Here is a 15454-nt window from a genome sequence, read left to right on the forward strand (position 1 = left end):
TGTGACTCATTAGTGTCCTGATCATGGTACATTGCTCGTTACAAAATTTAATTATGCAGAGACAAGATTCCACACTCCATACTGAACCCAGACACTAAACACAGGGGGCAATCAGACACAGGTGTGAGGAACAAGACACAGGTGAAACTAATGAGTGCAAGAACTACAAAATAAAACAGGAAACACCATAGACCAAAAGAGAACTCAAGAATAAAACAGCAACAACACACACAATAAGTGAGAAACACAAGGGACAGAAAAATACAAATAAATGGAAAAAGAGATAAGGTTATATTAAATGTTCACTAAAGCCAAATTCCTTGTGTGTGTAAGCATACATGGCCAATAAAGCTGATTCTGATAATATCCTATTGACCTAATTAGGTCACCTGTTACTGGCCTGTGCTTATTTTTTGGGCTTTTATGTTGAAATCTGAGTTTTTTTTCTGCTGATGTGAAGCACTTTTTTGAAAGGTGCTATACAAAAGTGTATTTTCACTGTAGGCTAGATGGCAGTAATTCGCTTTAGTGGCATGTAATCTGTCTGATCCAAAGAATAAATGTACAGTTGTACCAACTTGTCTGTTTACATAGCAAACATTGAGCTGAAGGAGATTGCTTTAGAGGTTGTCTGAGGACAAGAGCTCTCAGACCCACACTGCTGCAACTATGGGCATGCAGGCTCAGGCTCTTGTGTCCGCTTCGTGGCTTGCAAACATGGTCAAACGAAATCTGGTCGGTCCGGGTCTTCGGATCCTGGACACGTCCTGGTACCTGCCGATGATGAACCGAGACGGGAAGAAGGAATTTGCGCAATCTCACATCCCGGGTGCGTCTTTTTTCGACATCGACGAGTGCTCGGACAAGACCTCTAAGTTCGACCACTCGCTGCCACCCGAGCAACTTTTCGCCGACTATGTTGGGAACTTGGGCATCGGGAACGACAGCCACGTGGTGGTGTACGACGCCAGCGACTATGGGGCATTTTCCTGCACCCGAGTCTGGTGGATGTTTAGGTTGTTTGGGCACCCCAAGGTGTCCGTGCTGAACGGGGGGGTTTAGAAACTGGGTCAAAGGGGGTCACCCGGTGTCAGGGACGTACACCAAGCCTGATGCAGTCTGCTTCAGAGCCACCATGAACCGCTCCTGGGTCAAGTCTTTTGAGGACGTTACGGAGAATGTTGCGTCCCAGCAGTTCCAGGTGGTGGACGTGAGGCCCCACGAGAGATTCCTCGGGAAAGAACCGGAACCAAGAGAGGGTAAGGTAATAAAGTCTGGTGTAAAAATCAATATTTACTCAGATATTGGAATATCTCATTTTTTTCCAGGCATTTAAAATCTGAATGGTAGGCCTAAACAAAATAAGATTAATCATTAATCAAAAAGAAACTACTGACTAAGAAAAACCCAAATTGCAGAAGTAATGTAAATACCCACTGATTGCTTAAACATTTTTTTTCTGCTGTTCAACAGCATTTTTCTGCACTTGTTCATGGTGTAGGCTACTTGACCTTTTGACCTGCCACCTCATTTTAACCGATCAAGAACTCCCAGTCACTGCTCCTGCCACAGCCAATGAGAGCCTGAGTAGAGAGACGGAACTTTCTTTCTCTTCCCTTCCAGGGCCACATGATGATGATGATGATGATACAGCTGTGTCAGTTAAAAAAAAAGAAGAAGCAAGAACAACACGAGAGTCCAAAGCAAATGAGAGCAGCCGACTTGAGTTGACGAAAGAGAATTATGGAAATAACGTTAATGGAGACCACATTTATTGGAAGTTTTGTTCCAGCAATCCTTTTATCCTAATATTTTTGGCACTTCAATGTAGAACTTTTTCTTTTGTTGGTATAGGCGGCCTACTTTTCACTGTGACTGTGCCTATATTTTTTAAGTTTCACCTAAATTTGTAGCACAAATTTGTCTTTTGGGTTAGGTTTAGGCCCTCATTTGTCATGGTTTGGATCTTTTTAAAAATAATTACATTTTAAGTTGGTTTTCCAGCAGGACTCAAACCTTGTTAAAAATCACAATTCCACTGCCTTTTCATCTTTATGCCACAGTTAACACAGCAAAAGCTGCACAGTCATGAAACAAGGCTCTCTTGTGTTGCATATTTAAAGCTCCAGCGAGGAGTTTGTCAGTGGTCATGTCACAGAATAAATGAATACTGATGTTAATATGTTGTTGGGGGGGTTGTTTCATATACGTCTGTGAACATTGTCCTCGTCCCACAGGTGTGGATCCGGGTCACATCCCCGGCTCTAAATGCATGCCTTTCTTCGCCTTCCTCAGTGATGACGGCATGATGCTCTCCCCACACGAGCTGAAAAAGTTCTTTGAGATGTCACGAGTGGACCTTAATAAGCCGATGTGTGGAACATGTGGCTCCGGCGTGACCGCCTGTCACATGGTGCTGGCTGCTCATCTGTGCGGCTCTCCTGGGGCGTCGGTGTACGTCGGATCCTGGTATGAGTGGTTCACCAAAGCCCCCCCAGAGCATGTTGTCTCTGAGGGAAAAAACAAGATTATAGGAGGGTAGAGACACGATCAGCACTCAATATTAAATGTTATTCACAGTACTTAAATCTTAGTCAGAGGTATTTGAACCTGACACATGAGCAGATGGATGAAGCTTAAATCTTTCTATAACATAATGTTTCACAAGAGCTTGTTTGATGATTTGGATTTAGCACTTAAGCTATTTTTAGAAACAAGGCTCTGCATAATGGTCTGAACGTTGGCAGCACATACTGTAAGTAGCTTTGAGATAGGTCTGAGCGTTTAACTACATCTTAACCGTTTGGGATGGAATGTCACTTTTTTTTTTAAACATGTTTAAAGGCCAAATATCTTCAAACGTTAGGAAAAGAATTCTCAGCCACAAGGCAGACAGATTTAAGAGGCTGCATGTGGGCCATTAAAAGAACAAAAAGTGTCCCTTTATTGATGTATTTTCAAAGTTATTCAGCCTAATATTGGGCTACTCATGTCTGTTTGTAAGAAGAAAAATGCACAACAAATCAGACTTAGAAGGGCAAACTAAATCAAAAGTTGTTCAGACAAATAATCTATTACAAATAAAAGCTTACTACTTTTAAAAAATAAAAAGAAATGTGGCAATATTAACACATTTGAATTCTCAGCTGTGCAGGTCTGACAGAAGATGTCAATGTCAGCGAATTTCTAACATGTGAAATAAAATTACGAGTTAAAAGATGTCAAGATTATCGAAGTGTCAGTAAAGGCACAATAGCTTGCACACAGACTCGCGCGGCCAAAGTTGAGAAGTGAACCTCGGCTATCTCAATCCGAAAGCATGTAGCAACAGCAAAGAACACACACACACACACACACATACATCTGCACAAAAATTATGGCATGTAGGAAACATGGCAGGGTTCCAATCAGATAAAGACTCAACTGTAAGAGAAGGCGGTGTAATTTAAGAGTCCTGAGTTCTTTTTTTAAAGCAGCTCATAGAATGTGTTGATCATGTAACGGCAGGTTGTTCCACAGTCTCGACTACAGAGAAGACCCTCTCTCCCAGAGCTTTTCCATTTGATCGTGGGATGGTTAGGAGTCCTTGATCTGATGATCTGAGGTCGCCTAGCTGTACAGTAGGGTGATAATAGTTCTGCGATATATCACCCTTCGTGGCAAATCACACACAGAAGGGAGGAGGTAAGGTATAGCTCTGATCCCCTCTTGTGCCTCTGCAAAGACGTCGTGTCTGGCTGTTTAAAACAGTCTCGAGGCCTGATTAATACCTGAACACAGTGAGTTGCAGTATTTGAGTCTGGAGGATACCAAGGCATGGATGAATTTTTCTAAATCTGTACGTGAGAGGAATAACCTGATCTATGATCCTGAGTTGAAGAAAACTTGATTTGATGACTGTACTCATTTGTTTATGAAATGTAATAAAAGCTGCCTTAATTAAAAAGATGGTGCTATTATTTCCTTTTATTGGTATTTCAATCCACTTTATACGTGGAGTTTTTCCACCCTAATCCCAGGGGGGGGACATGTAGGCTATGAGCTTTTTCTACTCTACACTCCCCTTGTTAGCGATTTTGTATTATATGGCACCACCTGCTGGCGCTTTAGTGTATGTGCACTTTAAAAAAAAAAAAAAGGTGTCTTGAAACTTTAAAAGTTATGATTTGCACATGTGTGTATTTCAAAGCAAACATGCCTTAAGATAATGCAACTTATCATTTTGTGATGTCTTTATTACAGATTTGTTTTATGTCTGGTGGGCTAGTTTCTGAATAAAAGACAGTGTAACAATGTCTGCTTCTTTATTGTTTTACTTCTGGGTTGTAAATGAAACAGAATAAAAAAAAGGACTTGTTGTAGGCTAGCCTATATTTAAAGACTCAAAGTTCAAGTAAGCGGGGAGGATATCAGACACACACACACACTGTGGATCATTATTCCCTCTAGCGCTCGGAGTTTGTACTTCTCAGCTCCCAGTCATGGCGGCTCAGACCCGGGCTCTGGTCTCCGGTCACTGGCTGGCAGATGCTGTCAGAAACAACCTCGTCGGTCCAAAACTCCGCATACTCGACACTTCTTGGTACCTTCCGAAAACGAAACGGGACCCAAAAGCTGAATTTGCGCAGAAGCACATCCCGGGCGGCTCGTTCTTTGACATAGACGAGTGCAGCGATAAGACCTCTGCCTTTGACCACATGCTGCCCACTTCCAGTCACTTCTCTCGGTTTGTTGGACAGCTGGGCATCGGCAACGACACGCATGTGGTAGTTTATGACACCAGCGACTTCGGCTCGTACAGCGCGCCCCGGGTGTGGTGGATGTTCCGCTTGTTCGGACACAGTTCGGTGTCGGTGCTGGACGGAGGCTTTAAGAACTGGCTGGCGGACGGATATCCCGTAACATCTGAGCACTGCGAGCCGGAGCCGAGAGAGTTCAAGGCGACAGTGAATCAGTCCTGGGTGAAAAGTTATGAAGACATGTTAGAAAATGTCAACACCAAGCAGGTCCAGGTGGTGGATGCCAGGTCTGCAGGGAGGTTCAGGGGGACAGAACCGGAGCCCAGAGATGGTGAGCAGGTTTAACATGTCAAAACAAGTCTGTTTACTTTGCATTCAGTGGACTGTTGCGTGGGAGTAAAATCACTAAACTCTAAAATTTAGCATATTTGAGCACTAAAATTAGTTAAAAAAAAATATTAAATGTCTGGTCACAGCTATAAAGTAAGAAATGGTTTGGTTGAGTTATTTTCCCTTCAGGCTACAAAGTCGCCCTCAGATGTCAATGTGATCAGTGTAGGCCTAACATTCAGCAGTGTGGTGTTTCAAAACAAACTTTGAGCAAACTGATGAAGACAAACTTCAACGCAGAATCCAAGTTGGGAGGAAACAGATGCAGATTTAAAACAATGGGGAGTACTGCTTACTGTTTGAATGTGTAAGTTAAGGTCAGTCAGTCAATCAAGTCTGAGAAAATACTACACAAAGATCAAATGAAGCTGTTTACGTTCAGTTTCCTGCGTGTGTGAAAAGCTCTAAGTGAGTTGTAGGTTACACATCGAAATGAAAGCTGGAGGAGTTAAAAAAAAAATGAATTACAGAAAACTTCAGAATAAGTGTCGGACAAGATCAGTAAGAGATCGGACATATCAATGCGTCCACAGGGGGCGCCAAAATCAACACCAAATGAAAGCTCGTACAGTAGCTTTAAAAAATATATTTAAGACTAATTTATTTCTATTTTAAATTCATTTTAATGTGTTTAACTTTAATTTGACTCTTTTGCTGTACTTAGTTTTCTTTTCTTCTCTCTGCTGTGCTTACAGCTTCTGTCTTGTTGGTCTACCTTTATCTTATCTTTATATAGATAAGGATATCATTACTACAGCCTGGCTGAGGCATAAAAAGGTGCTACTAATGAGCATGTAAATAGAGCTGACTTAAGTGTCTTGGATGACACTAAACCATCAGCCAATCAAACATTTCTCTGAAACATGGCTGAAATCTCCAGAAGAACTCAAGAACATTCTTTTTTTTTTTTTTCCACAGACACGCTGCCCGGACATTTCCCCAATACGATCAACATGCCGTTTCCTACGTTCATGGACGCGTCCGGGAAAGCGCTTGGATCTGACGGCCTGTCCGGACTGTTCAGAGAGGCGGGGGTGGACCTGGAGAAACCTCTCTGGGCCACCTGCGGGTCCGGTGTCACGGCGTGCCATGTTGCTCTGGCCGCTCACATGCTTGGGCATCCCGGGGTGTGTGTTTACGACGGCTCCTGGTCGGAATGGTTCAAAAGGGCGTCTCCGGAGCTGATTATCTCGGAGGGAGAGGGGAAGAAGGTGTGAATGAAAGAGGGAAGGATTTTAAAGCAGGGTGTCGTGATAGATTAGAAAAAAATAAAACCGCCTTATAGTGCACTTTGTATGTATACTGTGCAGTTACCTGAGATATGTTGATGTTGAACAAGTGGGCTCTAAAGCCAGCTCCTTTAATTAGAGGGGGGGGGGGCTACTGTTTGAGACCCTGCTTCTTTCCTTTTTCTATTTTTTTTGCTAAATAAATACAATGCAGGTAACAAGATGCATCTCATAATGCAATGGTTAAAATAAATGTATAAATATGTGCGTACTCTTTAAGAGAGGAGGCTGGTGAGTCGTCTGTTTCTGTTTGTTTCTCTGGTCCATTCAGACATATCAACAAAAATGTTTGTTTCATAATATACCATGAACATTAAAAGACAGTTGTGTCAATACAGAGTTGAGTAATTATTGATCAACCATAAGTTTCAGTGTTTTTTTTTTTTTTTTTTAGACAAGTGTTATTCATGTGATCCCAAATATACCTTCAACATTCCTGTGTATTTCAGAGTTTAAAAAATAAGGATTCTTGCAGCAAATAAGAAATATATTGATCAATCTACCAATTTAATGGTGTGAATCTTTAAGGTTTTTATACTTTACAAACTTTAAAATGATTAATTCTGGAAATAACACGGCGTGATATATAATTAAACAGAATAATCTGAGTGGTTTATGTGCAGACATATCAAACATTGCTTTGGTTTATGTGACTGATAATAAATAGAAGTGTTTTTATTTAACAGAGCCGTTTGGGAGCAGACAGAGCCAGCTCTCATTGCTGTGCTGTGAGGTCTGGCTGTGTTTAAACTAATCAATAACTTAACTGTTTCAACTTGAGGCTACTGCCAAAACTCTTCAAATCAAATATTTGAAAATGAATGGATGGTGTGTGATGCTACGACTGAGCTTCTCTTTTCTCATTGAGTCATTCTTCTACACTAAGTTGAGTTTGAAGGTTTTTTTTTTTTTACATTCCACATTCAGATAGTTTGAAATCTTTTTCTCCCCTTTGAATATCCAGATCTCATAGTCCCGGTCCTTCAAAGTCTTTTACTCAGTAACCAGAAAAGTAAATATTTAGGACTCATGGAAGACCCAAGGTCAGAAAACTGTATATGGAAGAAATATTTATCAACTTCTCAGTCTCTCTCTCTGTACTCATGGTACTGTTTAAACTGTTTCAATCTTTGTTTTCCAGACATGTGCTGAAATGTAAAGGTTTTTATGCATATCACAAAGTTCAGCCACATTGTGTATTCATGACTAAACACGTTTTAATTGGTGCAAAATAAGATTTTAAGAAAAGTTTCCTGAGTGTGAAAAGTGCATCAGTTATAAAGTGAACACAAAGGGAGTGGAGCTTTAGCTGGGACATGATACAGCATTTAAAAAAAAAAAAATTGGGATGCTGACGCAGAGGAAATCAAAACCAGTTCAGTCCGGTTCCTGTGCTCGATTTGAGGTGTCTGGCAAGATGCCCGATTTTCAAAACAAAAAAAAGTTTGTGTATTTTGGCTTTCGTTTTGCCGTAGAAGTAACGCGCATTTGTCAAATGTGGATTATTTAACTGGTATGGCACCAGAAAATACGCATAAATTGGGAAAATCATTTAAACTTAAACAAGAATCCTGTTTTGAGAGGTGTTTTAAGGTTGCATTAAAAACAAATTCTTAATTCAACCTGCGTCATTATAATCTTTCTGTAGTTTGGCATTTGCATTTGGGGATTTTTAAACAAAGGAGGAATGATTTATCTACACAATTATTCATGATGTCAGCTGTTGCTATGTTCCATTTAGGCAAAAAGGAAACTGAAGAGCGCAGAACAAACGAGCTCCACCAATGGGCAAACCGGAACGACTACATCACTTTGAACGACTCATTTTGAACAATTGATCTGGAGCTGTTGATTTTTCCTACTGTATCTCCAGGGGGGGAGGTATTAAATCAAAACTCCTACGCTCTAACACTTAGATTATTTCATAGCAGCAGTAATATGTAGACAATGTAAGATAATATGCATGCTTCGATATGTTTATGTAATGTACGGCACAACATCGCAATAATAAATTCTCATCGCTAGATTTTAGATTAGGCAATGTCAAGCAGCAACTTTCAGTGTTGCAAAATTAAGCCAAAGCAGATGTGCAAATAAACTGAAAATCCTCATGTGTCTACTTGTGGCTGGCTGCAAAAGCTTAAGAATCCCCACAAGGTCCCGTGTTAAAATACAGAAATGAACATGTTTAGTGCCTGGTTTAAAAACGCTTCTAGACTTGATAGATTGTTTTTTCAATGTTAAAAACGGTACAGGGGTTGATTTCTTTTTTTATATAGGCTAAAGCAGTTTTACAGACATTTATCTTTAATTTATGTCAATACTGTCCATTTACAACTCTGTTTTTGCACATTTACATTCAATCTTCCATATTGAATCTTCCTATTTAAGACTAGTAATGCTTAGTTAAATCCTGGTTGTATATATTCACATTCTTAGTTTTGATATTTTTAGTACTTATTTACTTTGTAGTTAATATTATATTGTGTTTAGATTTGCTAACATTGTGTTTTTTACTCATATTGTGTGTTTGGATAACCTGCTGCTGTAACGCCACAATTTCCCAGTTTGGGATCAATAAAGTAATTCTATTATATTTGCATGATTAGGGGGCGGGGCTGAGTTGACTTACATGAAGGTGCGTTGTAAAGTAAGCAAGTCGGGTATCAAATTCCTTGCGAGATGTTGTTCCCACTTGAGTAGGTGTTCATGTGCATTTTCCAACTTGGAAACTATTTTTGTCCAATGTGTCTAACACCACATGGATTCAGGGTTAGCAATGCCTCAGCTCCACCTCTTCATCTAGTATTTAGAGAAATTCGAGTATTTAGAAACGCGCTATATAAATCTAATTTATTATTATTATTATTATTATTATTATTATTATTATTATTATTATTATTATTAATATTATTATTATTATCTGTGCCTGAATGATAGAAAACTAGGTCTCAAATTTAACTCAACATATACCAGTGATCAAATATTATTATGGACATATTTCTGGTTTTCATGATTTCATGGCAGATTTTATCATGTTTTCTTCATGTTTCCAATTAATTAATATGTAAAAAATGACCTGAGGGCCACGTTGAGGGTTGATGGGGGCCGCCAGTTGCCCACCCCTGACCTAACTACTGAAGTTTTAGCTTTGCGCATGTGAGTGGTTCAAAAAGGTTGAATCATTCCCAGCGCTTGAACTTCTCTGTGCGAATGCCACAACAAAGATGGCCGACCACCCCTACCGCGTGTCCAGCGGCTGCCCCGTATCTGCCTGAAGGTCCTCGCGAAAAAAACAAATTGGGGTCCTTTCTTGCGATAGGCTAGCTGTCGAAACGGCATCGGAGAGTCACTTTGTTTAACACAACTGTGATAAATTCCCCATTAAACAACACCAGTGTGTGTCGATTAGAGTGTTTGGGTGATGTTGATCAAACCAAAGTCTCATTTGGTTCCGTTAACTTCGCCCTAACTGGACAGGTAGTTTGTGTTTTTTAACGTCGGAGGGTGTGTGTGTGTTTTTTTTCTCTCGGTCGCCGTCAGAGCAGCGTTGCCGATATCGTTATCGACGCTATCAAAAGCTCACAGTTTAACCCCAAACCCACGCAACTAATTCTGATAGTTAGCTGAAAGATAAGGACGTAAGTACAATGACGACACCGTGTATTGTTTGTAAATACTGCAGAGTTCTCCTCCTTTTAGGGGATTGACTGACTTCAATAACCATGTTCATTACATAGACACACACAGCTAATTAATATCTGTGATGTCTTGTCAAGTCCCAATATGTACTAATATCTGTATTTGAAACATTTGGGGCTTCAAAAATCATGAATTTAAAAATTAATGTGTTTTGGGTTCCCCCCCCCCCCCCCCCCCCCCTACAGGGAGGCGTTGATGAGCAGCAATGTCTGGCATCGCTCTTAGCAGACTGTCCCAGGAGCGCAAAGCGTGGAGAAAAGACCACCCATTCGTAAGTTTCATCTTGTGCAGTCTCAACATATTGCCCTTTATTTCTGAGTTTTTTCATTGGCAGATGTCCTGACATGCATGTGTGTTACTGAAACAAAGAAAACTAGGTCTAATCCCCCCCCCAATGTGTTGATTTGTGTCACCTTTAAATCCTGGTTGTAAGATTAAGATTTACTTTTATTGATCCCCGCAAGGTGAAATTTCAGTTTTTACACTCTATAAGTCATGAACACACACATGCACACAAACAGGATCCTATGGACATGCACTAACTGAGAGATGTCAGAGTGACGGAGCGGCCCACAGTGGGCGCTCCTGAGCTGGTGGTGGGGAGGGGGTTTGGTGTCTTGCTCAAGGGCACCTCGGCAGTGCTCAGGAAGTGATCTGGCACCTCTCCAGCTACCAGACCAACTTCCATATTTGGTCCGCACCGGGACTTGAACCGGCGACCCTCCAGTTCCCAACCCAAGTCCCTACAGACTGAGCTACTGTATATATTCCCATTCTTAGTTTTAGTGCTTATTTACTTTGTATTAGATATTATATTGTGTTTAGATTTGCTAATATTGTGTTTTTGGACAACCTGCTGCTGTAACGCCACAATCTCCCAGTTTGGGATCAGTAAAGTAATTCTATTCTATTCTACCTGTAAACCTCACAGGGTTTTGTCGCCGTTCCCACCAAGAACCCCGATGGCACCATGAATCTGATGAACTGGGAGTGCGCCATCCCAGGAAAGAAAGGAGTGAGTTACCGTCTTGCATTGACACCGGAGTGGACCAGCGTCTTAACATTGAACGTCAAATCTACTGATGTGTCATGTGAAGTTGTTAATGTTTATCGTAAATCTCATTTATTTATTTTTACACTGTAAATCTGTTAAATAGCAGATTATAAGAATGCATGTAATCACAGATGGTTGTATGGTGCAGGTAGTTTATAATGTTCAACAACACACATTAGTCAAGTGAAGTGAATACAAAAAACAAAACAAAAAAATACACCAAATTTAAAATATCTTGAGCTGGCCAGAGGGCGTTTCAGACATGTCAGGGCTTCAAAAATCCTACATTGACCCGGTTAATGTACAATTTACTACTTTATTCCTCTTCATAGTGCAATTCCGCAGCAGCGTCATAATAAAAAGCTCTACCGTCGTTACTCCTGAAGTCGTTCAGTAAAGGTGTAATACTGGTATCCCACTCCGTGAATTCACAGCGTTGTGGGAGTGCGGTCAGACACACACAGCCCACACCTTTTTAAGATGTTTCCATATTGAACCGATGATTCCTAGGTCTTTCTTGTCTCGTTTGTCTGGTTCTTTGTAATTCTTTCTATTCCGATTGTACAAATCGTTGAGTTAATGAACTCACTTGTTCTTTCCTCATTCACTCATTAGACCTTGTGGGAGGGAGGACTCTACAAACTCAGAATGCTGTTCAAAGATGATTACCCTTCCTCACCACCCAAATGTGAGTATCACTCAAAACCCTCCCGGAGAGTTAAACCGTCTGTTCAAGATCAGAGAACAGAATGCAGTGGTCTCTTAAATAAAGAGGAAAAGATCAGGGGAACAAAAGAGTTGGGAAACAGAACCAGAATACCTGATTCAGTTAGTCTACCTTTTTGTGTAAAACTGATCGCTGAGTAAAAACTGTTTGTAGAAATCTGTAGAGAGCTTATGTTTAACGGGAAGGGACGGCTGAATTCAGGCAGATGATTTAAAAAAAAAGATAAGGGTTTTATTCTGATTAAATCCATGCACGTCATAATTGGATCATTTTATGTAGCGTCCATGTGAACAGTGAAGTTGGAATCCCAAATTGGAATGATTTAAATGGGATTGTAGACATGAGCTTGAGCGATACATTTCGTTCAAATTCCCAGCGCTGTTATTCTCTACATCAGCGCTCTTAAAATGCCTCTTGTCCAATCAGCTTTCTTTGTCAGAGCCAGTGTTAGTAAACATGTTTTTGAAATGACCGACTTGTCTTTCGGGCTTTAAAAAAAATGAACCTTTTTAAAAAAAAAAAAATGATTTCCTTCAAGGCAAGTTTGAGCCACCGATATTCCATCCGAACGTCTATCCATCCGGCACCGTGTGTCTGTCCATCCTGGAGGAGGATAAAGACTGGAGGCCCGCCATCACCATCAAGCAGGTCTGAACACTCACTCATCCACACACTGCGTTTTAATCAACCGCAGAGGAGATTGATGCGCTCGTTTATCTCTTTAATTATCTCCATTTCCTTGAATGAGTTGTCCGGAGAGTCCGCTACAGAGTAACTGTGATGAAGAATTAGATTCACAGGCTTCACATTGAATCTTTCACCGACTCTGTTTTCAGATCCTTTTGGGAATCCAGGAGCTGCTGAATGAGCCCAACATCCAAGATCCGGCACAAGCAGAAGCTTACACAATTTACTGGTGAGTGAGTCAGTGTCCAATCATCAGTGAGTATCTGTTTTTAACCAGGTTAAAGAGACTTGCACCTTTTTTTTTTAAGACTGACATTACCAAGTGAACTATTTAAAAATGACTCCAGGTTTTATTCCAGTGTTGGCTCAGTAAGCTCAGTGGACCTCCCTCCCTCTCTCTCTCTCTCTCTCTCTCCCTCTCCCTCTCTCTCTCTCTCTCTCTCTCTCTCTCTCTGTGAAGCTGATGTGATTCTACTCTCTCTTGGTATTGCTGCGTCTTGATAACAAGCCTTGATAAAAGGAGTTTTGTTGTGTTGCACGGAGCCTTCCAAGGCTCAACAAAAACAAAAAAAAAAACACAAAATAGCCCTTTGCAAATCTGTACCCACAGTTTGCAAATCCATGCAACAAACTGTGGTCATGCTTTTAGAAACTGTGCGCACAGATTTGCATCGGGAGTCCATGTAGTCAGTAAGGTCTGGACGTTGTTGATTTCCATGCAGCATATTAGTTCTCTAACTCTCACTCTCTCTCTCTCTCTCTTTTTTGCTGTCTCTCTCTCGTGTGTATTTTATGATTAAATAAATACTGATCAGAACATATACATGGGCGACCATAAATATACCTGGGCCGCCCGTTCAAGTGTCCTCTATGTGTGGGAAACACAGCGAAATCAGTCGTGTAATGTCATGATTACCCCATTCCCTCTAGTGGGCCATGAAAGTACTTCAGGCCACAAGAGGTCATTTGCAAATTATTAATAGAAAGATTTTATTTCAGAAAGGTTGGTATTTGCACTAGTTGTGCTGGTGTACACATTGTGACAAGTATTTTTTGGTTATTTATCAGCACTGCTTAACTTTAGGTCGATTATAAAATAAAAACACAACGCTGAAGTGGAATACATCATTTAGTCTTTGGTGTTGAAGAAAGTTGTGTATTTAAACTTTTGAGTGGTTCTGATTGATTTGAGATTTCTAAGTGGGTCCAAGGCAGTTTTTTTTCTGAAGGTGTAATGTGGTTAAAAACGTTGTGTTGTCTTTTTTTTTTTTTTTTTACATCACAGTCAGAACAGGATGGACTATGAAAAGCGCGTACGGGCACAGGCCAAGAAGTTTGCCCCGACATAGAGAGGAGAGCGGGCCTTCACCCCCCCCCCCCCCCTCCCCCCCGCCTGGGCAGCCTGAACTGATGATAGAGGTGACAATAAGGAGGCAGTGCACTCGAAGGACCACTCCAATAAGAATCAAGTTTAGGTATTATTATTATTATAATTATACAGTCAGGCAAAAAAGTGAGCCTGTTTTTTTTTTACTTCTCTTTCTTTTTGTTTCCAACAAAGAAACGTTCATGATTTAACATGTCTTCAATGAACACTTTGATGATCAACATGATGGTTAACATGACCATTGCTTTAAGTAATCTTGTGTAATCCAGTATTTTCATCATGGGCCATGTCTATATTACTACTTTAAGTTATGATAATGTAGAAACAGAGCTGTAGGGATAAGATGTCATGTCCAGAATGCTTTCTCTTTCAAGTTCAGTACGTTTTAGCAGAAGTAGAGATTTCACTTTTTAATTCACTTAGTTTTCATAAGTCCATGAAATCCCCATGAGTATTATAAACAGTGTTTCATGTCTGTGGAGGACAAAGCAGTAAGACAATAAATGGAAGTACATCCTTGCATTGTTGTTCCCCTTGATACCTTTGTTTGATATCTGAGTTTACAGAAAAGCATCAAAAGAGTACAGAGAAGAAAGACCACACTGGCTCTTGCTGCATTATCACAGATAGAGGTTGGAAGCTCCGCCCCCTCAGAGTAGGGTGGGGTCGCAGGTTAGTGTGAAGATTTTTCTCCGTGAATTCAAACTACATGTCAGTTAAAGAGATGAGGGGAATGCAGATTTAACACCAGCATCATCATCATCATCTGCTTCACATCGTATAGAGTGAAGGAGAAGTTTAGAGGAAAAAAATGTTGCTGTGTTTTCTATCGGCTCTGAATAGGTTATGAATATATCGTTAAAAGAAAAAAAAAAAAACATCCGTTTCAATCATTTCTCCCACATTACTTTAAAATAATTAAACGCAGACCTGAAAAAAATGAAATGTCTGTTGCAATCGGGCGAGCAGAAGCTGAAGGATCTTTATTGGAATGGCCTCTTAACCAGCAGATGGAGGCAGACGAAAAAGTGCACTTGACAAGTAAAGCAAAAGGCCTGAAATTGTTTTGCCTCTGAAGAAATGAGTGCATGTACATAATATAAATAAAGACAAATTGTGGAAGTTATGTTTTATATTGTTTTAGCCAGTTGACATTTGTGTGTGGTATTATAACAAAAAAAAACATTAAATGGCATTCAATTGTGAAATAAAGTTGAATAAAAGGTGAGAAAAAAATGCGTTTTGTTATGATTTTATTGTCGTCATAATAAAATGTCACGACTTAAGCCTGTTGAAGGAGGAGAGGTATAACTTCTGAATGTAAATCTAACACATTGGTTCATATTTAAGGGGAGAGGAGTAGACGATATATTCTGAGTGAAGAAAATCCAACATAAAAACACAATTTTAAATTTCTCACAATGACTACATAGCCATTTTATTAATTTTCTTTAATTTTGTATCTGTATTCCGAAGAAG

The 15454-nt window shown here is 40.2% G+C and overlaps 3 protein-coding genes across 3 annotated transcripts; all 3 read left to right on the forward strand.

Annotated features, from left to right (window-relative positions):
• Nucleotides 1-329: 329 nt before the first annotated feature.
• LOC132954043 (thiosulfate sulfurtransferase-like) lies at nucleotides 330-4293 on the forward strand. The gene is given in 3 exon segments (XM_061026482.1): nucleotides 330-1050; nucleotides 1052-1259; nucleotides 2238-4293. Coding segments are annotated over 3 exon segments (894 nt in total). The 5' UTR covers nucleotides 330-669; the 3' UTR covers nucleotides 2543-4293.
• A 129-nt stretch (nucleotides 4294-4422) lies between these two features.
• Nucleotides 4423-6751, forward strand: mpst (mercaptopyruvate sulfurtransferase). Its single transcript, XM_061026483.1, has 2 exons — nucleotides 4423-5070; nucleotides 6048-6751. The coding sequence occupies exons 1-2, from the start codon at nucleotides 4482-4484 to the stop codon at nucleotides 6344-6346; spliced, it is 888 nt and encodes a 295-aa protein (XP_060882466.1). The 5' UTR covers nucleotides 4423-4481; the 3' UTR covers nucleotides 6347-6751.
• Nucleotides 6752-9725: 2974 nt separating this feature from the next.
• LOC132953889 (SUMO-conjugating enzyme UBC9-like) lies at nucleotides 9726-14495 on the forward strand. Its single transcript, XM_061026241.1, has 7 exons — nucleotides 9726-10059; nucleotides 10306-10391; nucleotides 11052-11135; nucleotides 11790-11862; nucleotides 12440-12549; nucleotides 12738-12817; nucleotides 13874-14495. The coding sequence occupies exons 2-7, from the start codon at nucleotides 10326-10328 to the stop codon at nucleotides 13935-13937; spliced, it is 477 nt and encodes a 158-aa protein (XP_060882224.1). The 5' UTR covers nucleotides 9726-10059; nucleotides 10306-10325; the 3' UTR covers nucleotides 13938-14495.
• The last annotated feature ends 959 nt before the right edge of the window (nucleotides 14496-15454 follow it).

This window comes from Labrus mixtus, chromosome 20, assembly GCF_963584025.1.
Source record: "Labrus mixtus chromosome 20, fLabMix1.1, whole genome shotgun sequence".
Taxonomy (NCBI): domain Eukaryota; kingdom Metazoa; phylum Chordata; class Actinopteri; order Labriformes; family Labridae; genus Labrus; species Labrus mixtus.